At 46.2% G+C, this 22721-nt stretch overlaps 1 protein-coding gene across 1 annotated transcript in view; it reads left to right on the top strand.

Annotated features, from left to right (window-relative positions):
• Window positions 1–4951: 4951 nt before the first annotated feature.
• The window catches only part of LOC138841626 (zinc finger protein 182-like), a 75016-nt gene continuing 57246 nt past the window's right edge, over window positions 4952–22721 (top strand). The window contains 2 exon segments of the mRNA XM_070042402.1: window positions 4952–5137; window positions 16000–16196. Of these exon segments, the coding sequence (XP_069898503.1) occupies window positions 4952–5137; window positions 16000–16196 (383 nt within the window).

Raw genomic sequence — 22721 nt, 5'->3', positions numbered from 1 at the left:
TGATTTTGGTCATCTTATTTGTCAGGTGCACAGGATTACCTTCCTTTTTTTTAGTCTTCTGTCTTGTCACCAAACATTCCTCCTTGGTGGCCATGTGCTTTGGAAAAGGTCACATGACTTTTCTGGCTCTACTTACTGTCTAAGATCCCTTGCTTTCTTTGCTTGCATCCCACAAACTATTAACCTCATCCTCTACTGCAGCATATCTCACCTTACTTGATGAGACTGTATATCTCCTATAAACTCTATCCCAAATGGTCTGCCATTGTTTGCCTTTAAATCTTCTCTAAGTAATGATGGGTCTGAGTTATACCAAATCTCCCCTACAGAGTATTTCCTCAGAATGTTACAGAAGACACCAAATAAAAGTGCCATTTTAAAAGACAGGTGGGGCTGAGAAGGTGGCTCAGTGATAGAGTGCTTGCCTCACAAGCATAAGGCCCTAGTTTCTATTCCTCAGCACCACATGCACAGAAAAAGTCAGAAGTGGTGCTGTGGCTCAAGTGGTAGAGCACTCACCTCAAGCTGAAGAGCTGAGGGACAGTGCCCAGGCCCCACGACCAAGAAAAAAAAAAAAGATATATTTTTTTCTTTCAGAATGTAAGATCCTCCAGAGCAGGGACAATATTTTCTGTATGTTCTATTATGTCAGTACACTGTAAATGCTCAATAAATATTGATTATTGGAGGCAAAAAAAATCTGCTGTCATTGGAAATATCAACTATACCAATTACTATTCTTGAGTTTGATATAGTTCTAAAATAAAAACTGCCATTCTTTCAAAGAAACAGACACATATGTGTATATAAACACACATGCAATGCTTTGGAGTAATCAGATTACATTTCATTAATATGAAATATTAAATCAGTGTTTTGTATAAATCAGTACAAACTCATCCAGTCAATTGAATCCATCCAGACTCCTTCATAACACCTGTAAACTTATCAGATCTTTTGCACAAGCATTAGTCCTCCTGAGTTAGCTGGTCAGGAGAAGCCACAACAGGACACAAGGTGTATTATCAGGGCCTTAAAAATAGGCCCACAAAAGAGGTGTGATCAGTTTTGAAAGAAGGGATGGATATCAGTAAGATTATTAAATTATTTGGGATTGAAAATCAAAGAAATGAAGATCTCTACAAAGAAGGGGACTAAAAAGAAAGGAAACACCTCTGAGGTCCAATCAGTCCAGTGTTCATGTACAAGTCTTCCAGGGGTGATGGGCCACAGTGTGATGCCCAGGGGCCCACATGCTTAACTGCTCAAGGCAGGATGAGATGAAGTCTGGGAGCCTGTATACAGGAAGGCTGAAGGTCAAGGTGATAGGAGGCAGAACCTCTATAAGAGGGGCCCTTTGTGTGTAATCCTCGTTACTCAGGAGGCTGAGATCTGAGGATCAGGGTTCAAAGCCAGCCCAGGCAAAAAAAAAATCTATAAAACTTTTTTTTTTTTTTTTTTTTTTTTTTTTTGCTACTCCTATGGCTTGAACTCAGCATCTGGGAGCTATCCAGAGCTCTTTTGCTCAAAGGTAGCACTCTATGCCACAGCACCACTTCTAGATTTTTCTGTAAATAATTGGAGATAGGAAACTAACAGATTTTCTTGCCCAGGCTGGCTTTGAACTGACATCCTCAGATACCAGCCTCCTGAGAAGCTAGAATTAAAGGCCTGAGCAATTGACACCTAGCTCATACGAAACTCTTATCTCCAAGTAATCACCAAAAGGCCAGAAGTGGAGGTGTGGTTCAATTGGTAGAGTGCTAGCCTTGAGCATATATATTAAGGGACAGCACCCTGGCTTGAGATCAAGCCCCAGGATCAACAGAAGGAATAGAAAAGAAATAATCTGAAAATCACAAGCCAGGAAGATGCAGGATATGGAGCAGAAGGAGTCTACTGTGTTTATGTAGGAGATAGACAAGGTGAGACCCAATGAGACCAGAGGTCTGTGGAGCAGGTAAGACACTTGCCTAAGTGTCTCCTAGAATGGCAACATGCAGCATTTTGCATCTTTACCAGCAGGTGGCACTAAAACAACAAGGTTAGGCAGGCCTAGTTGGTTGGATCTGAGTAATGAGCAGGTGATTTTGTATATTTGTCAGGTGTTGGGGGTGGAATGGGGTGAACTGAGGCCCTTCAGGATTCCTTCATTCTTCCATTATCTTGCTCATCATTCCATTTTACAGATGAGGAAAGCTCTGAGCTGATTTTTTAAATTAGTTATTTGCCTGATTTTTGCTAGCATTGGGGCTTTAACTCAGAGTCTGTCACTCTTACTTGGCTTTTCTTCTCAAGGCTGGCACTCTTCCCACTGGAGCCATATGTTCACTTTTGGGATTTTGCTGGTTCATGGGAGAAAAGAATCTCTCAAATATATCTGCTGGGGCTGGCTTTGAACTGAGATCTTCAGATCTCTGCCTCCCCGAATAGATAGGATTACAGTCGTAAGCCATCAGTGAGTTGTTTTAGAGATGATTTTTTAAAGTAATATTTTTTTCTTTTTCTTTTTATTGTGAAAATACTGTACAGAGGGGTTACAATTACATGGGCAAGATAATGAGTACATTTCTTATAAGATAATATTTCTGTGTTCATCCATGGTGTGTATGTGTGTACCCTCGTGCACACACACACACACACACACACACACACACACACACACACACACACACACACACACACACACACACACACACACACACAGAAGCAGGGACCTTGTCCAAGCCCAGTCAAAGGACAGAGCAATGTTCACACCAACCATTTATTGTCCAGTGGTCTTAGATTTTGGGTGAGGGGAGGGGAGTGTTCTGTTACTCCCTGCCTTTTGGGCTATTCCTATTCCTTCCTGGTGACTACTTTGTTTCTCATCACAGACTCCCAAAACTCTCCTAGGGAGAACATCCTTTCTACCAGAATGGGAGTTCAGGGCTGCCACCCCCAAGATCTCATGTCTTTCTTTCCAGCTGTAGGCTTTCTCATTATGGGAAGAACATGGGCTCACGAGCCAGGGATCATAAATTAGCCACCTTTACTGCCTTAACCTGAAACCTGCCACATCCCTAGATGGAGGCTGGACACACAGACTTCATTCCTTCATTCTGCAAGCCATTCCTTTGCCATACTGCACATGGCAGCATGCGTGATCTGGGAAGGGTCTCAGATCAGCTTTCTGGACAAAAGCAGATAAATAGTAACAAACAGATATGGAAAAATAACATAGGAAGGATTCTGGAGGCGGAGAACTAAGGATCTTGGTTCAAAGACAACTTGGGTAGGAAAAGTCCCTAGACTTACCTTCAAAGAACCAGCAAATATTCCAAAGTTGGGCTGTGTTTAAAGTGGCAGAGTTCCAGCCTTGATCAAAAAAGTTAAGGGATAGTGACTAGGTTCTGAGTTGAAGCCTCATTACCAACAATAATAGATAGATAGATAGATAGATAGATAGATAGATAGATAGATAGATAGATAGATTTTCTGTGTACTGGTATTAGCTACTCAGGAGACTGGGAGTGAGGCAAGAATCATGGTGTGCAGCCAGACAGGAAAGTCCATAAGACACTTATCTCCAATTAACTATCAAAAAGCTGAAAGCAGAGCTGTGGCTCAAGAGATACAGAGATAACCTTGAGTAGAAAAGCTGAGGGACAATGTGCAGGTCCTAAGTTCAATTCCCAGGATGAGCGTGCACACATGCACACATGCATACATACACACACGTGTGCATGCGTGCATACACACACACACACACAGAGGAAGATACAGTAGTATGACCATGGGGTATGGGGTATAGAGGGGGTGGCTGACTGGGAGCCGTGTTTTGGGTGTGGTGCTGGGGACAGAACTGGAGGAAGGGTCTCCTAAAGGCCTAAGAATGGGGACTTCAGTAACAGGAAGAGCCAGCATCCAAATCTAAGGGAGAACAGCAAACGGGGAGGAGACAGAACTCTCTACACAGTTCTAGATTGTTCTGCAAGGTCCTAGTGTGGTAGGCAGGTGAATGAATGTTCTCTTCATGGCCTTCATCACTCTGGCTGTTAGTGGACCCCCTTGGTGTGTATGCAGGTCCTTGGTGTGTATGTATGCAGGTCCTGGGGCTTGAATTCAGAGCCTGGACATTGACCTTGAGCTGTTTATGCTCAAGGCTAGCATGCTACTTTTTGAGAAACATCTGTGCTTCCAGCTTTTTAGTAATTAAAGGGAAATGAGTGTCTCATAGCTCATGCCTGTAATCCTAGCTACTCAGGGAGCTAAGATATGAGGATCATGGTTCAAAGCTAGCCCAAACAGGAAATTCCATGAGACTTTTATCTATAATTAACCAAACGAAAACTAGAAGTGTTGCTATGGCTCCAAGTGGTAGAGTGCTAGCCTTGAGCAAAAGAGTTCAGGAACACCTAGGTCCTGAGTTCAAGCCTTGGTACTGACTCCCTCCTACCCCCTGTAGTAACTCAAAAAAAGAAGTCTCACAAACTTTCATGCTCAGGTTGGCTTTGAACCATGATCTTCAGATTTCAGCCTCCTGAGTAGCTAAGATTACAGGTGTGAACCACCAGCATCTACCTCACTTGACTTTTCACTCAAGACAGCCCTCTACCACTTGAGACACAGCTCCACTTCCAGGTTGTTGTTGTTGTTGTTGTTGTTTTGAGTAACTGGACATAAGAGTCTGTTGGATTTTTCATCATTCTCTGATCTCAGCCTCCTGAGTAGTGAGAATTACAGGTGTGAGTAACGAGCACCTGGCTACAGCTCTCTTCTTGTCCATTTTTCAGTCCCGCCAACCTCCCTAGCTTCCTGCCCTGGCTTTTCACTCCCTTGCTATCATTGGTGTTGATTGTCACTCCCTCCTATTTTGAATGAATCACTCAGTATCTGGTCCTAGGAATCTACTGCAATGCTATTATGATGAGTAGGGCAAACATAAGGAAATAAGCCAGGGATAGACAGTATGGAATCTGAGCCTGCTACCTCTTACATCTGCCACAGTATGAGTGATCTTGGGGCTTCTGATAATGCCACTGCCCTCTTGGAGACCTCTAAGGAGTTAGATGAATGCCCACTCACTGCAGACATGCCAAGTCCTGGGGTGCAGGGCACTAGGCTCCTCCTGTACCCCACTGCCACCACTGGGACTGTGAGAGGTCACCTCTGTCTTCTGAGCCTTCATTTCCTCCATAGTTCACAGACATTGTCCTTAAACCCTTGCATTCCAATCCCTTCTCCTTTCTCCTGGATCTTTGCCAGAAGTCTCAGACTTATGATTTTTGGGCTTTGCTTTCAGCTAAGCCGATCTGTCTGGTGCCAGCCTGGAAATCACACCATTATCATCATCCTTTCTTCATAGAGAAGAGAATGAATGGGGATTAAAGGTTTGTGATGATGAGATGGGAAAATGGAGACCCAGTCTTTGAATCAGGAGTTTGTTAAAGAATATTAAAAACATGGAAGTGGCTCTGTGGCTCACGCGGTAGAGCACTCGCCTTGAGCTGAAGAGTGCAAGGACAGTACCAGGCCCAGAGGTCAAGACCCACGACAGACAAAAAAAAAAAAAGAATATTAAGAACAAGCCAGGCACTGGTTCCTGCCTGCCATTCAAGCAACTTAAAGAGGCTGAGATCTAAAGACCTTGGTTTGTAGTCAGCCTGGGCAAAAAAGCTTGTGAGATTCTTACCGACAATTAAGTTTTAAAAAGTCAGAAATGGGGGCTGAGAAGATGGCTTAGTGGTAAAGCGCTTGCCTTGCATGCCTGAGGCCCTGGGTTCGATTTCTCAGCACCACATAAGCAAAAAGAAAAAAGCCGGAAGTGGTGCTGTGGCTCAAGCAGTAGAGTGCTAGCCTTGAGCTGAAGAGCTGAGGGACAGTGCCCAGCCCGAGTTCAGGCCCCACAACCCGAACCAAAAAAAAAAAAAAAAAAAAAAAGTCAGAAATGGAAGTGTGGCTTAAGTGGTAAATACCAGACTTGAGCAGAAAATCTAAGCAAGAGAGCAAGCCCTATTATCAGAGCACTCGCACATGCATGCATGCACACACACACACACACACACACACACACACACACACACACACACACACACACACACACACACACACATCCATACACACACAATAAAATGTGTTTTAAATACTGACCCATAAACCAGCACTTCCAGGTGAATCTATTCTTTTTTCAAAACCCTTGGCTAAGGCTTTGGCTTCATCAGCTTGAGGTCCCAGAATAAATAGCATCAACACTGAAGATCCCTAAAAAAGCCAAAGTAAGGACACCTGGTAGGAAATTTTGTATCCCACCAGGAAGGTTGAAGACACAGACCACAGTTTGTTAAAATAAATACTTAAATAAAAAGGGACGAGGATGTTGGTGGCTCATGCTCGTAATCCTAGCTACTTGTGGGACAGAGATCTGAGGATCACTATTCGAAGCAAATCTGGGCAGAAATGTCTATGAGTTTCTTTTTTTTTTGGGTCCAGTCGTGGGGCCTGAACTCTGGGCCTGGGCGCTGTCCCTCAGCTCTTCAGCTCAAGGCTAGTACTCTAACACTTGAGCCACAGTGCCACTTCCGGCTTTTTTTTTTCTTTTTGCTTATGTGGTGCTGGGGAATCGAACCCAGGGCCTCAGGCATGCAAGGCAAGCGCTCTACCACTGAGCCACCTTCCCAGCCTGTCTATGAGTTTCTTTCTTGCTTGCTTGCTTTCCTTTTTATTTTTTGCCAGTCTTGGGCCTTAAACTCTAGGCGTGGGCACTGTCCCTAAACTTTTGCCTAAGGATTGCGCTCTATCACTTGAGCCATATAGCCACATCTGGCTCTTTCTGTGATTGACTGGAGATAAGAATCTCCTGAACTTTCCTGCCTTTACTGGCTTTTAAACCCAGATTCTCAGATCTCTGCCTCCTGAGTAGCTAGGATTACAGGTGGGAGCCACCAGGATAGGCTTGTCTGAGACTCTTTTTTTTTGTCGGTCGTGGGGCTTGAACTCTGGGCCTGGGCGTAGTCCCTCAGCTCTTCAGCTCAAGGCGAGCGCTCTACCACTTGAGCTACAGCGCCACTAGTCTGAGACTCTTATCTCCAGTTACCCACCAAGAAAACTGAATGGGGAGGCTGTGGTTCAAGGGGTTGAGTGCTAGCATAAGCAATAAAACCTCAAGGACAGGACCCAAACCTTGAGTTCAAGGCACAGGACCACACAAAAATAATAAAGAGAGAAGTAGCAAGGGGACAGTGGGAGGAGAGACTTACCATTCATCAAATACAATAGTCTAGAAGCTGACAAGGTGCTGACCCAAGTCACAACCAATCATCTATTTGAGGAAGCACAGTGACAACCAAGTAAATAAACAAATATGTGAAGCAACCATAGCAAGATCAACAGTGCAGGTGAGAGGGCTTTAAAGGGGTCATTGTGAGTCAAGTGCTGGTGGCTCACACCTGTTATCCTAACTACTCAGGAGGCTGAGATTTGAGGATCCTGTTTCAAAGCCAGCCCAGGCACTAAAGTGTAGGGAGCCGAGGCGAGACTCCGCCCACTCCCTTGCAGCTTTGAGGTTTCCACCCCAGACGGTGCTTGGCGGGAGGCCTGGGCTGTGCGCGTGCACGAGCCAGGTAGAGTTCCCAGCCAATCCCATGACACCTGGTGACGGTGAAAGGCAGGCGACCAACAATAGAAATACCCGTGTTCCAATTCCCTATATAAGCGGCTGTATTTCGGGTGCACGCTCTCTCGCGCCCAAGCTCTCCTACAACTAAAAGGCTCTCCAATAAAGCGTGATCTGAGAAGACTCCTGGTGTGGTGGTCGTTTTTCCTCGCTGGTCACTACAACTGGTGCTGAAACCCGGGAACGAACCTGGGACGGGACCCGCGTGAGAGGCCGAATTGGAGCCAGAACTCAACACGCGGAGAGGAGACGTCGGTAAATATCCCCCGGTATGCTGTTCACTGTAGATTTAGATATTTATTGGTTGCTTGCATTGCTTCTTCCTTTGTGGCTTGTCTTTTTGATGGTGCGCACTTGCCTCGAGGAGGGAGGGTTTGATTTAATCCAGGAAGGACGCAAAGTACTAACGCAGCATCAGGATAGTCTATCAGAGTCAGCATACAGTAAGGGGGAGGAAAATAGGCCTAAAAGAAAAAGGGAAAAAAGAGAAAAGGATCCTAAAGAATTAAAGCAAGAGGGGCTGCAGCCCTCACAAAAGGAGAAGGGTTTCAGAGAGGAGGGGGTCTCAAGGAGACTCCCTTGCCCTTCTTTAAAAGCAAACCGGTTCTCAGCCCTACATGTGGAAGGGCGGGACCAAGAATATAGTAATCTTGTGAGTGACTCAGAGGAAGAAATGTTAGAGGAGGAGGGAGAGCAGCTCGATCCAGCTGATAGTGAAGACTTAGAAGAGGCTGCGGCGGAGCACGGGGCAGACAGATATGGAGGGTGGCGCCCCCTAGGGGTGGGAGTACCGCAGCAGCCAGGGAGAGGAAACGGAGCTGCCCCTCACCCGTCGGCCCCCCCGCCGTGCCCGCCGGCAGGGAAGAGTCACTTTATAAAAGGCAGCACCTGGTCGCCGTTAGCGGCCGCCTTTCCAGTTTTTGAAAATCCCATTACTAATGAGAGAATTCTTGAGCCGGTTTCCTACTTCCAGCTTAAGGATTTAGTTGAGGCAGTCCGGACTTATGGAGTGACGGCCAATTATACCACTGCCTTGCTTCGAAGGCTAACTATTAATGCTATGATTCTGTGGGAACAAAAACTGTTCAATATTTTCCTAAATTAGTGGCTAAACAGGCAATTTTGATCTGAGAAAAAAATAAAATAAAATAAAAATTAAAAAAAAAATAGAGGCAATTTTGGGTATAAAGTATTGTTTGATGCACTTTGCAAAAATTCCAGATAAATTAATTATTCCATACACCCGTGAGCAAGTTGAAATTTTAGCAGCCACAATGGATATGTGGGCAATTCTTGTTTGCTCATTTCCAAATGTAATTGATAATCATTATCCTAAGCATCCTCTGCTTGCCATAGTTAACAAAAATTTAGTGTATTTTCCTGTTGTCACTTCAAAGGAGCCCTTGGTTGATGCTCTGACCATCTTTACGGATGGATCAAAATCTGGACAAGGTGCCTTTTTTGTTCAAGGACACAAACAGCCGGTAGTTTTTAATTTTCGGCCGAATGTCCCACAGGCTGTTGAATGTTTAATTGTGCTTGAAGTTTTTAAAAGATTTGATCAACCTTTTAACTTATTTTCTGATTCATTATATGTTGTAAATGCTGTTGCTTCTCTTGAAGTTGCTGCTTCAGTTAAGCAGGCCAGTACAATTTCTAATGTTTTGTTACAGATTCAGTCCCTTATCTTAAACAGAAAACATCCTTTTTATATTGGACATATTCGCGCCCACTCTATGTTACCGGGCCCAATGGCAAAGTGTAATGATTTGGTGGACCAGGCAACTCGGGCTGTGGCTCTGGTCGCTGCTGATCCTGTAGAATTGGCAAAAGACTTTCATAGATTGTATCATGTACCTGCTAATACCCTTAGGAAAAGATATAATTTGTCCAGGCATGTGGCAAGAGATATTGTTAAAGCCTGTAAATCTTGTGTTACCTTTCTTCATCCTCCCCATGTGGGGGTAAACCCCAGGGGGTTGAGACCAAACGCCCTATGGCAAATGGATGTTACTCATCTGACGGAATTTGGTAAGTTGAAATATTTACATGTGTCTGTGGACACCTTTTCCGGTGTCATTCATGCCACACCTTTGGCAGGAGCAAAGGTGTCTCACGTCAGAATACACTGCTTAGAAGCTTGGGCAGCTTGGGGAAAGCCCCTTAGACTCAAGACGGATAATGGCCCTGCTTATACTTCCCATGGTTTTCGCGCCTTTTGCGCACAAATGCAGGTTGCCCACACCACCGGATTGCCCTACAATCCTCAAGGACAAGGTATAGTGGAAAGAGCTAATAGAAGCATAAAAGAAATGCTTCAAAAACAAAAAGGGGGAGTTGCTGAGTCCGCGTCCCCCAGGGAAAGACTTTCTCTTGCGCTCTTTACCCTTAATTTTTTAATTCTAAATGACAACGATCAGTCTGCCGCAGATCGGCATATGACAAGAGACTCCATGGATACTAAAGACATGGTTATGTGGAAGGATGTTATTAATAATAAATGGTATGGACCGGATCCGGTAATAACGAGATCCAGGGGAGCTGTTTGTGTTTTTCCACAGAGTCAAGAAGTACCTCACTGGGTGCCAACGAGACTGACCAGGCCGGTGGAGACTGCAGAAAAACCCCCTCTTGAAGATGCAGCTGATCTTCTTGCTGTTAGCAACAGTGCTAATAGCAATCCCTGTGATAGCTAAACCAATGATGCTGTGGGCTGTTACAATTTACTGACTGGATTGCCTCTGTGGTGTCCTTTGTCAAAGAGCGGGTGGGAGTCGGAATGTTTTTAGCCTGCTGCTTGGGAGGATGCGTGGTCTGCCTATGGTTGGTCTGTCGCCTTCGAGCCCAAACCAGAAGGGACAAGGTTGTTATCTCGCAAGCATTAGCCGCTTTGGAGAGTGGATCCTCACCCCAGATTTGGCTGTCGGCCCTAAGAGGCAGTTAAGCCTTACCATTCTGCATAGCCTTAGCACCCCGAGGGATCAGGGGATCCCATTGCACCGGGACAGGTATGCAATTTGCAATTTGGGACAGGGTGCAAGGCAAGTGCACTGTACTTGAGGAGATGGTTCTCATCTCCTCAAGAAGAGCATGCTGGGTTGCAAGTGGGTTGATGCCCAAGATCCCACCTCTGCAAAAAAGGCATCTGACGGGCCTGGTCATCACTGGGGAAGGCGCGCCCCTCAGGCGAAGGCCAGTGCAAGGTCCTCTCATTAATGTCTTAGACAGAGGCCCAACCTCTACTCTTACCTGTTGCCATAAAACAAAGAAGGGGGAACTGTAGGGAGCCGAGGCGAGACTCCGCCCACTCCCTTGCAGCTTTGAGGTTTCCACCCCAGACGGTGCTTGGTGGGAGGCCTGGGCTGTGCGCGTGCACGAGCCAGGTAGAGTTCCCAGCCAATCCCATGACACCTGGTGATGGTGAAAGGCAGGCGACCAACAATAGAAAGACCCGTGTTCCAATTCCCTATATAAGCGGCTGTATTTCGGGTGCACGCTCTCTCGCGCCCAAGCTCTCCTACAACTAAAAGGCTCTCCAATAAAGCGTGATCTGAGAAGACTCCTGGTGTGGTGGTCGTTTTTCCTCGCTGGTCGAGTAGACGGTCACTACACTAAAGTCCATGAGACTTTTATCTTCAATACACTACTTAAAAAAGCTGTGGCTCAAGTGGTAGAGCACTAGCCTTAAGCTCAAGGACAGGGCCCAGGCCCTGAGTTCAAGCCCCAGTCCTCAGACTTCAGCTTCCTGAGTAGATAGGATTACATATGTGAGCCACCACAGCCAGGCAACCTTTTACTATATATTATCTCATTTAATGCCCATGGCTGCCCCAATAGGAGGGCTCAGTCTGAAAGTATCAGTTCTCATTTACTTTCAGTCAATGATCAGGTCTGTTTTTCCACTGAAAGTAGTCTTGTCTCTGGGAGGAGGATAAAAATCCCTTGTTTGGTGCATCCTATATTACAAAAGTGATGAAAGGGGCTGGGAAGGTGGCTCAGTGGTAGAGTGCTTGCCTTGCATGCATGAGGCCCTGGGTTCGATTCCTCAGCACCACATAAGCAAAAAGAAAAAAGCCAGAAGTGGCGCTGTGCTTCAAGTGGTAGAGCGCTAGCCTTGAGCTGAAGAGCTGAGGGAGAGCGCCCAGGCCCAGAGTTCAGGCCCCATGACCAGAACCAAAAAAAAAAATAAAAAAGTGATGAAAGGGCATGAGATTAAATCTGGGTTCTTAAAGTATTGTGCGGAAGCCTGGCCTGGTTTGCAACTTTGATTAAAAAGTGACTCTGTGAAGATAAAAGGAAAACAAAACACACCTCAACTCCAATTTCCTTCAGAGTACTCTAGGAAGCTAGTTGAAGAGAGGTGAAGGGGAGAGAGACTAAATAATTTCCTTCCTTTTATGACTTTGACTGCTATACTTCCTTCAAGCAGTAATTACTGAATACAATAGCTACAATGTACCTAGCTGGGGAAGGTCCTCAGTTTACTTTCCCAAGGTGGAGAAGTATATGAGCTAAAATCTTCAGGTCTCAGCTTTACTTTGGCTGCTTGGCTCAGGGAAGAGGGGGACCTTTTCTGCAAATTCTTCTGTCCAGAAAGAGCTCTAGTTTATTCTCAATAAACAGTAGCAGGTGCTGCTAGAGATAAGGATGGTATAGAATAGTTTGTGACCTAGGAGCTCACATCCTCAGGAGGGAGGCCCAAACTGAGACCTGCTCTGTGGAGAAATCAAAGAACTAGTGAGAAAATGAATATTTTAGGTCAGCAGGCAAGGGAAGGGGTTGCTGAGGTAGAACTTCTGCTCCTGTTCCTGAGAAAATGGAGAGAACTACACAAAGGTTTATTGTGTGTGTGTGTGTGTGTGTGTGTGTGTGTGTGTATGCATGCCAGGGGGCTTGAACTCCAGGTCTCATGCCCTTGCTTAGCTTTTCGTGCAAGGCAGATCCTCTACCACTTGAGCCAAACCTCCACTTTGAGGTGTTTTGCTAGTTTATTGGAGATAGGAGTCTGTCAGCTTTGTCTGCCCAGTCTGGCTTTTAACAAGTATCCTCAGATCTCAGCCTACTGAGTAGCTAGGGTTATAAGCAGAAGCCTTCAAGTATCCAGGTCCACACAAAGGTTTAGAGAAGAAATTTCTAGAAGTTTGCAAAGGCCCTGCCTGATTTGTTAACTTTTTGGGTATTTATTTAGTTAGGAAAACAGCAAGATCAGCCTAACTAGGAGAAAAGCAAAAGGTGTAAATCGGTCATATCATATGGACCTTGCAGGCTGTAAGGATTCTTGTGGATTGTTAATGTGAAGGAAAAGTACTGGTGAGTCCCCACAGTTCACCTGGGGTTCTAGCCGCTCCTCTGGCTACTCTGTTACAGCAGTGTGCCCAATATAAAAGAACTATAATATTAGTCATCGCATCATTCACAGTAGTGGAAAGGTAGGAGCAACCCAAATGTCCATGGATGAATAAACAAAATGTGATCTATGCATCCAATGAAATACTATTCAATCTTAAAAAGGAATGGCATTCGGACCCATGCTACATGAATGAATCTATATATTGTAAGTGAAATAAACCAGATATAAAAAACGACAATTTGTTTCCACATCCATAGTTAAACAATAGTAAAAATAAATAAATAAAAGTCAAATTTGCTGGGTACCCATGGGTCACATTTATAATACTAGCTTCTCAGTGGGCTGAGAACTGAGGATGGAGGCTTGAAGCCAGGCTAGGCAGAAAAATCTCTGGGGCTCTTAACCCAATTATACCAAAAAGTCAGAAGTAGAAGTGGGACTCAACAGTAGAATATCAGCCTTGCGCAAAAAAAATTCAACTTCGAGTGGAGAATGAGTCGGTCAGTGCGGGTGAGAAAGAGCAAGCTTTCTGGGTGCAACAGCACTGTGGCAGAGCAGAGCACACAAAGCCAGCCCTAGGCTGATGAGGAAGGGCAGAAAAGACAGCAGAAGTTTGATTACTTTTATTGGCCAGCCCTGTGGGTTGACCCCAGGGCCTGGGTCCTGCTCCTGACCCTCATTGTGCTTAAGGCTAGTGCTCTACCACTTGAGCCACAGCCCTGCCCTGCTTTTGGCTTTTTCTGAGTCTTTATTGGAAATAACACTTTCATGGACTTCCTGCCAGACTGGCTTCAGAGATTGATCCTCAGATCGCGACCTCCCGAGTAGCTAGGCATACAGGCATGAGCTACTACTTCCCCCCCATTTCATTAACTCTTGTGTGTCATCCCCAGGAATGTGCACTGGAACCAAGGTGACCCAAGCCTTCAGGGGAGCCCCAGACCCCGGGGGCTGAGCAAAGGTGCGACTCCAGCATTATCTCCAAAGCCCAAGGAACTCGATTCCAGTGACCATTAGCAGCAGCAGAGGAGGCAGGGATCAGACTGGAGTGCACTCCAACTGCACCGAAATGCACCAGGAGCACCAATGCCCAGGGAGCACCAATTAGCTCCCAACAACCCAACTCCGCCTCTTTCTCACTGCCCAGTGGGTGAGGGAGCTACCGAGGAGCAGGATGCACGGTCGCAGCTTCAGAAGAGGGACTGAATAACGCAAAAAATCATATATATATGTATATATATATATATAATGACAGCACCTAACAGCCATTTTTGCTTCTGTATGAATTGCTTTGTACTGGATGATTGTATGGTTTTTGTATGATTTTAACTGTGACTGGTTTTAGTTACTTAGTAGTGGAATGTCAGCCTGGGAGCCTAGAGTTGCTTAGTAAAAGACTTCAAAGGGTTTACAGCCCTGACCAAGGGGGCAAAGTCCTCAGAATTATCCCCACAGCTGCAACGCCCCTCCTGGAGGCTGAGGCAGTAAAGCCCTAGGGAAGAATTATAATGTTTTAAGAAACCTAAGCAACTCCATTTTTGTTTAACACTCCATCTCAGTTCTGCGACTTGACTCGTGATCCACTTTAGCCCCAATGCTAGGAATTTATGACAGAAAGCCATGCACAATTCTTGGAGCCATAGATGGCATTTGCTTAAGGCAGGTGTTAGCCCCCAAGTGGTGTTGCCCCCCACACACCTAGGACTAAGAGTTGTTAACCAACCCATTCTTCAGAGCCCGGGGCAAGGCATGCCATGCATTCTGTTGGTCCCGGTGTGACATAACCTTTTTCGGTCAAGCTATGGACAAAGGACATTTTTTCTGTAAAGGTCAACCAATCATTATTTGCCCAGTTTAGCTTGCTTTAAATGTAAATGTTAACCAATCATGTAATTTCTTATGTAAAAGTTCCTTAAAGTTGTTGGTTCAATACTATAAAAACGGCCCTGATTCTATGCTCAGGGCCTCTTAGCATCACTGGTTACCATGTGCGCGGAGGACCAAGCTCGAGCTTGCAATAAACTGGCTCTTTGTTGCTTGCATTGATCGTGGTCTCTGGTGGTCTTCTGGGGGTCCCCGAATTTCGGTATAACAGGACCTCTAATGTTGGACCCATAGTTGGCACCCAGATAGACTTGAATCTCCACGCGAAGGTGGAGGCGAGTGATACAAGCATTTGCTAGCAAGTGTAGAATAGGGAATCATGGGTCTGTGGTGGCTTCACAGTGCCCAACACTTGCATTGGCGGCACCAACTTACCCTGCAGCTGTGACTCAGTGGTATGGCCCAGCTTGCTAGTCAGGCAGCGGTGGAAATGCTATAGAGTCAGAGTGTGGACAGCGCCATTGCTGTCTTGGGTTTGGTTAGTTGTTGCCGCTGCCACCACGTGGACACACGGTCAGGTCTGACTGCCCATATTGGCCACATGGTGATTGTAGTGTCTGGAATCTAATCTTCATGCTGGGGGAGGAAAACCAGCCTCCCAGATGAGAGGCGTGCCCGGATCCCTGGAGGCAGGGGTGGGCACTTGGCTGATAGGTTATTGAACCTGTCAGTCCAATGCCTGGGACTGGGAATTTCCGGTGGATCTGCCCGTGCTCGGATCTTTTTAGGCCAGGTGGTGGGCGTGTCCGGATCCCTGGGGTGAGCACTTGGCTGATAGGTTATTGAACCTGTCAGTCTAATGCCTGGGACTGCGAATTTCCGGTGGATCTGCCCGTGCTCCGATCTTTTTAGGCCCGGACCAGCTTAAGTCTTGCCACGTGTGTCTCCCTAGTCGAGTGCTGGGTCCTGTCTCATCTCTGGTCATCATGCCATGGTAATTCAGATCTCCATGGAAGCTGAATTGCCTTGTTGGTATTGGTTTTATTTCTTTCCTCTTTAGCATGTTTGCTAGCTGGGTTATGTGTATTTGGGGGGCTGTGGGCCTTTGTAACAACGGGCGGCCTGCAGCCTGTTAACTGTGTAATAAAGACTCCAGTATTTCATATTCCAGAATGTGGCTTCAGGGATAGCTCACAACACAGCTAGTGCGGAGCAGGGCTGCCGGGCTCTGAAGGGGCTTTTTCAGGCGGTGGTACTGGTGGCCCTGGTCTTCCTGCCCAATGTGGGGCCATGGGCTTTGGACCGTGAGAGGCAGCTCGGTGGCACCCGTGGGGGTTCAGAAAAAGTGCTGGTTCTAGCTGCGGGCAGGTGAGTGCCTCGGTCCGGTATGGCATGGAATGCTGCGCCCCCCCTTCTCCAAATACTTTTCTACTGCCCCTTCTTGCTCCTTCTCCTCCTGTCGGAGTCCTCAGAGGCAGCAGGGGGAACATCTGCATTTTTTCCTGCTTTTTTTCCCCAGATGGGGCAAATTGAGTTTCCAAGGATGAAAATGTGTCTACTCAATTGAGTCAGAATTAGAACCCAGGGCCCTTGGTGCCCCAGTCTGGGACTCTTATTTCAAATTTCCATGCTTTACAGTCAGTCCTCCTTTCTGTTGCCCTCTCTCGTCCCCTGACCTCATCCAATGTTCTCTTTCTGGAGAGAACCCTGTATCCCAGGGTGTGATGCCTTCTGTAGGACTGGTTCCCTCCTCATCTCTGCTCTCCTCCCTCATCCCCGCCCCCACCTCACCTGATCCTGTTGTTTCTGCTCAGGTCAGTCCCTTTTTCATTTTACCATTTGCACAGGGGCCCCTGGGCCTCCCTGCTCCCCTCTCCCTATTTGGCTTTCCCCATTCCTATTTTTTTCTCAGATCCTGTGGATTCCTTGGGGAGTGAGTGCAGAGAACCTCTTGGAGCTTCAGGTGCCTTGGATAGGGTGAAAGGTGAGTTTCTGGTTCCTGAGGAACTTGCCACCTTTAACTCTCCAGGAGTATGGAAGTGTCCTGGTGGAGGGATCCCCCAAAATGTCCCAAAGCACAATTCCTTGAGGGTAGAATGCCACATGCCTTCCTCCTCTCCTCTGAATTGACGGGACTTGGTATTTTTTGCATTTCAAACTGTGATCATTTTTGTTATTGCCTTTTTGAAACTTAATCATGCACCTGTACCTGTGTACATGCATTAGGCTAAATTTGCATTTTTCTGTGTGTGTGTGTGTGTGTTCAGATCCTGGGACTTGAACTCAGGACCTGGGTGCTGTCCTTTAGTGTTTTTCACTCATGGCCCGTGCTCTGCCGCCTGATCCACAGCTCCACTTCTGGCTTTTTGGTGGTTCATTAGAGATAAGTCGTACAGATTTCACTGGCTTAGAACAAGGATTCTCATATTTCAGCCTTCTGAGTAGCTAGGATGGCATGTGTGAACCATTGGCACCTGGCTTTGACTGCTCCCTCACATCATTCCAACTCCCTTATCTCCTAGCAAGTCTATGGATACTTAAATTGCTTCCTATAGTGGGGCATTTCAGATTTGCTTATGGGATTTTTCCTGGTCCCATAAGAAGTGGGTAATTTGTGTATCAGGATCTGACTTGACTGACTGTTGGCTGGACTCAAAGGAAGAGGCTGAATTTTTTTTTTGTTGGGGGGGGTCCTGTCGTGGGGCCTGAACTCTGGGCCTGGGTGCTGTCCCTCAGCTCTTCAGCTCAAGGCTAGCACTCTACCACATGAGCCACAGCGTCACTTCCGGCCTTTTTCTTTTTGCTTATGTGGTGCTGAGGAATGGAACCCAGGGCCTCATGCATGCAAGACAAGCCCTCTACCACTGAATTTTTGAGGTTGATGCTTTTCCTTTCTCCTCAGTCTCTGGCTGGTCTCTGGCCATTCTGGTGTGTTGAGTACAGAGGGCTCTTTGCCACAGGGCTAATCAAATGGAGATTAGCAAATGCTCTAGTTAATACCTTGAGGTTAACTTGGCAGCTAGAAGTATGTCCTGTAGCAGTTAATTGCCCTTGTCAGTGTTTGAATTGTGTGAGTTGTGTGTCTTCTGTATTTTGCATATGCCGGACCCTCTGCCTTTCATACATGTGTCAGAGTCAGAAAGACAAAGACTTAAATGAAACTGTTGCTTCCTAACAACCACAATGGAACTGGGAATGGAGGGAGCCTCTGTAGCATGTGCAGTGGAGTGGGGAAAGGAGGTGAGCCACAGATAACCTAGCCCGGATCTCTCTTTGAGACCTCTCCTCTTTCCCAACTTCATATGGGAACTGGAGGAAAGCTGGTAACCAGGGCTGCTAACACTAGCCCAGAGCCAGCAGGCAGGGTTAAGCTCCAGAGCTACTAACTCTAGCCCAGGGCCTGCAGGCAGGGTTAAGCTCTCCTCAGCAGGGATGATTAGCAGATCTGGCCTTATCCTGGAGGAATGGAGCTGGCAGCAGGGGAGGTTCAGGAGCCTCTAGAGAAGCTCACCCCCACTTCAGGGTGATGGGTCCTAGGTATGAGCCTAGCTCCAGGGTCTCTCAGTGGGCTCTGGCCTTATGGATTACCAGAGTGCTAGTTAATAAAGGAATATAGTTAGTTAGCTGGGCACCAGTAGCTCATGCCTGTAATCCTAGCTACTCAGGAGGCTGAGAACTAAGCTCATGATTCAAAAACAGCCTTGGCAGAAAAGTCTGAAACTTTGCTCTCCTATTAACTACCAAAAAGCCACAAAGTGGATCTATGGCTCAAATGATAGGAGCACAGAAGCTCAGGGACAGGATCCAGGCCCTGAGTTTAAGCCCTAGGACCAGTCCCCAAAATAAAACAGAACTGAAACACAAAGTTACTCTGTGCTATGGCTGGCAATTCTAGGTGCTAGTAGGACTCTCATTCCAGAAACCTATAAGGAAACTAGGGTTCTGTGGGGCTTGAACTTGTTTAAGATCCCTACCATGAGCTAGATTACCATTGGCCTTCCTGGACTTGTGCCCAAGGCTATCTAATTATTGGGCATGTACAGCCTTTTAATTTAACTTTCATTTCCTTGCAAGTGAGCTGTGGCTAAAGTGGTAAGAGCATCAGCCTAGAGAGAAAAGGTTATGAGAGAGCACACAGACCCAGACTTCAAGCTCCAGCACTGGCACAAATAAACGCACTCTCTTTTCCACCTATATGAGCCATGGAGAGACTGGTGTTGGAGTGAATGCAGTTGTGCTCCTTTGCCTACTAACTAGTGGGTCTTTCTGTACTTTATAGTGTCAGCTGTGGCTTGAAATCATGGCCTGGGTACTATAAACTGAGCTTTTTTGCTCAGTTCTACCACTTGAGCTACAGCTCTAATTCTAGGTTTTTAGGTGGCTCATTGGAGGTAAGAGTCTCATGAACTTTCCTGCCCAGACTGGTTTGACCCATGATTTTCAGATCTCGGCCTCTCCTGAATAGCTAGGATAACAGATGTGGGCCACCAGCACCTGGCTTAGCTGGCTAAAATGCAAAAACCACCTGGAGGCAGCCCCAGAGACTTGGATTTAGTTGGTCAGGTTGGGGCTGGCACTATGCTGTGTGTCTGTGTCTGTGTGTCTGTACGTGCTTGTGTAGTTGCCTAAACACAGGACCTCATATTCTATTTTGTTGTTGTTGATGCTGGGGTTGAACTCAGGAACTAGGGAAATATCCATGAGAGTCTTTTTCTCAAGGCTACCACTGAGCCACAGCTCTATTTCCAGCTTTTTCTGAGTAATTTACTGAAGATAGAATTTCATGGAGTTTTGTGCCCAGGCTGGCTTTGAACTGTGATCCCCAGCATCCTGAGTAGCAGCAGCAAGGATTACAGGTATGAGCCAGCAGGTCCCAGCTCATATTTGTAAAGAAGGATGAGGTAGTGATTATCTTTTATCATAAAGCTTGCCTCTGGGCATAAATAGTTTGTGTACTACTTGTTGTTGTTATTGTTGTTATCACGTCAGAGGTGGGGATGGAACTCAGGACCTTGTACTTATCAGGACAGGCTTCTCCAAGAGCTAAATCCCCAGCCCCACCTCATATTTTTTATTGTTTTTTTTCCCCTCACAATTGGTGCTCTACCAGATGAGCCCCATCTCTATTTCTGTTTTATGTTTTTGATTTTTTTTCTTGTTAATTGGAGGTAAGAGTGTCAGACTTGCCTGCCCAGGCTGGCTTTGAACTGCAATCCTCTCATCTCAACCTCAGGAAGTAGAATGGTGGGCTTCCAGAGGCTGGGAAAAGGCATGGATGGGTGCTGCTAATTAATAGGTACCCAATTTCAGTTTGGGATACTGAGAAAGTTCTAGAAGTTGGTATCAGTGAGGTTGCTTGAAATGTGAATGTACTTAAAGCCACTGAAGTGTATACTTCTACTTGGTTTGTATAGCATGTTTTATGCTATACTTATTTTCACACAATGAGAGAATAATTAACATTGCAGCCAGAGAGGGGCTGGACAAGAAGGGTTGGCAGGAGGTGTAAAGTTCACTCATCAGTTTCTCACCACCAAATATCTGTTGTTGGACCATTTGTGCTGGGCCTGTGCCAAGTTGGAACAAAGGCAGTGGGTGGTTGCTTGGAACTGGTGGTCTATTACTTGAGCCACACTTATACTTCTGGCTTTTTGCAGGTTAATTGGAGATTAATCTCTCAGATTTAGCTGCCATGGCTGGCTTTGAACTTAACATACTATCTTAAACTCATGAGTGGAACCTGCTCTCTCTTTTTTTTTTTTTTTTGTCAGTCATGGGGCTTGGGCGCTGTCCTTGTGATCTTCAGCTTAAGGCGAGCGCTCTACCCACTTGAGCCACAGCACCACTTCTGGTTTTCTAGTGGTTTATTGGAGATAAGAGTCTCATGAACTTTCCTGCCCGGGCTGGCTTTGAACCGTGATCCTCAGATCTCAGATCTCAGCCTCCTGAGTAGCTAGGATTACAGGCATGAGCCACCAGCTCCCGGCCTGCTCTTTTTTGTTGTTGTTGTTTTTGGTTATGCAGGCTTAAACTCAGTGCCTGGGCACTGACCCTGAGCTCTTCTGCTTAAGGCTAGTTCTCTACCACTTCGATCCACTGCACTACTTTTGGTTTTCTGGTGATTAATTAGAGATGAGAGTCTCACAGACTTTGCTGCTCATTAGCCTTGAACCTCAATCCTCCGATCTCAGCCTCCTGAGTAGTTAGGATTACAGGCAGGAGCCCCTGCACCTTGCTGGAGACCTGCTCTTCTATGAGGGAAGGGGCTCGGATTATCTCCATTTTACAGATGTAGAAACAGAGGCAAAAAAATTAAAATGACTTGTCTATGATGTCATGAGTTAGTAAATGCCAGAGCTGGGACTTATCTTTTAGCAAAGCTCACCCTCAAATAATACTCCATTTGTGTGTGGCCTTTGTCATCCCATCATATTCCTGTACCAAGGAATCAACACCCACAGGTGTGATTAAGAACATGGCCCTGTCTGGTGAGGAGAGTGCCTGCGTTCGAGTCTCATGTTCACTATTGAATTTGGATTGAGATGTTTGTATGGCCAAGATTCAAGTTTTATGATCTTGGCCCTGGCCAATCATTTGTTCTGTGTTCCAGTGGCCAGGTCTGTAAGACTAGGATAATTTATTACCAAGTTCACCCATTAAAGTCAGCTTTATAGTTCATTTGAGTGAAGATGGCAACCTTGGGCTGAGTATCTCATTCAGTGGTATTCTGTACATTTTTAGCATGGTGGGAAGGAGGAGGGAGGTGAGGATAGAGGAAGAAGAACCAAGAGGAAGAGGTAGAGGTGGAAGTTGGCCAGGTATCAGTGTCTGGAGCCAGAAATCCTAGTTACTCAGGGGGCTAACATCTGAAGATGATAGTTCAAACCAGCCAGTACAGGAAAGTCTAAGATTTTTTTGTTGTTGTTGTCAGTCATGGGGCTTGAACTCTGGACTTGGGCGCTGTCCCTGCACTCTTCAGCTCAAGGCTGAGCGCTTTACCACTTGAGCCACAGCGCCACTTCCGGTTTTCTAGTGGCTTATTGGAGATAAGAGTCTCAAGGACTTTCCTACCTGGGCTGGCTTTGAACCTTGATCCTCAGATCTCAGCCTCCTGAGTGGCTAGATTTACAGGCGTGAGCCACGAGTACCCGCCAAGATTTTTATCTCAAACTACTCAGAAAAGATTGGAAGTGGAACTGTGGCTCAAGTGGTAAAGTACTAGCCTTTTTTTGTGTGTGTGGGGTCTGGTCCTGGGGCCTGGGCGCTGTCCCTCAGCTCTTCAGCTCAAGGCTAGCACTCTACCACTTGGGTCCCAGCGCCACTTCTGGCTTTTTTCTTTTTTGCTTATGTGGTGCTGAGGAATCGAACCCAGGGCCTCATGCATGCAAGGCAAGTGCTGTACCACTGAACAACCTTCCCAGCCCCAAAGCACTAGCCTTCATTGAACACAAAGAGGCTCATGGACAGTGCTCAGGCTCTGAGTTCAAGCCCCAAGACTAGCGAAAAAGTAAGAGACAAAAGTAGAAAAGATAGGGTTTTGTGTTAGTAATATAGTTTGTTGTTGCTGCGACAAAATACTTGACAGAAATAACCTAAAGGAAAAAGGATTTCTTTTGCTTCATGTCAGAGGCAATCTTGGCAAAGCAGAACAACTCATGGTAGCCAGGGAGTTAGGGGAAGGGGTAAGAGTGGGAAAGAGAATGCCTGTCTGCATTGCAGTATTCTCTCCCCCACCCTACTTTAATTTCATATTGCAAGCCTGCCTATGGAATGGTGCGACCTATATGCAGGAGAGATTCAGTTAATCTGATATCCAGCCCAACCCCCCCCCACACACAAAGGCATGCTTTACTCATCAGCTGGATGCATCTAAACCAATCGATCTCAATTAAG

This window comes from Dipodomys merriami, unplaced genomic scaffold (genome assembly GCF_024711535.1).
Source record: "Dipodomys merriami isolate MVZ:Mamm:240054 unplaced genomic scaffold, mDipMer1.0.p SCAF_323, whole genome shotgun sequence".
Taxonomy (NCBI): domain Eukaryota; kingdom Metazoa; phylum Chordata; class Mammalia; order Rodentia; family Heteromyidae; genus Dipodomys; species Dipodomys merriami.
This window is presented reverse-complemented; position numbering and strand designations above follow the sequence as displayed.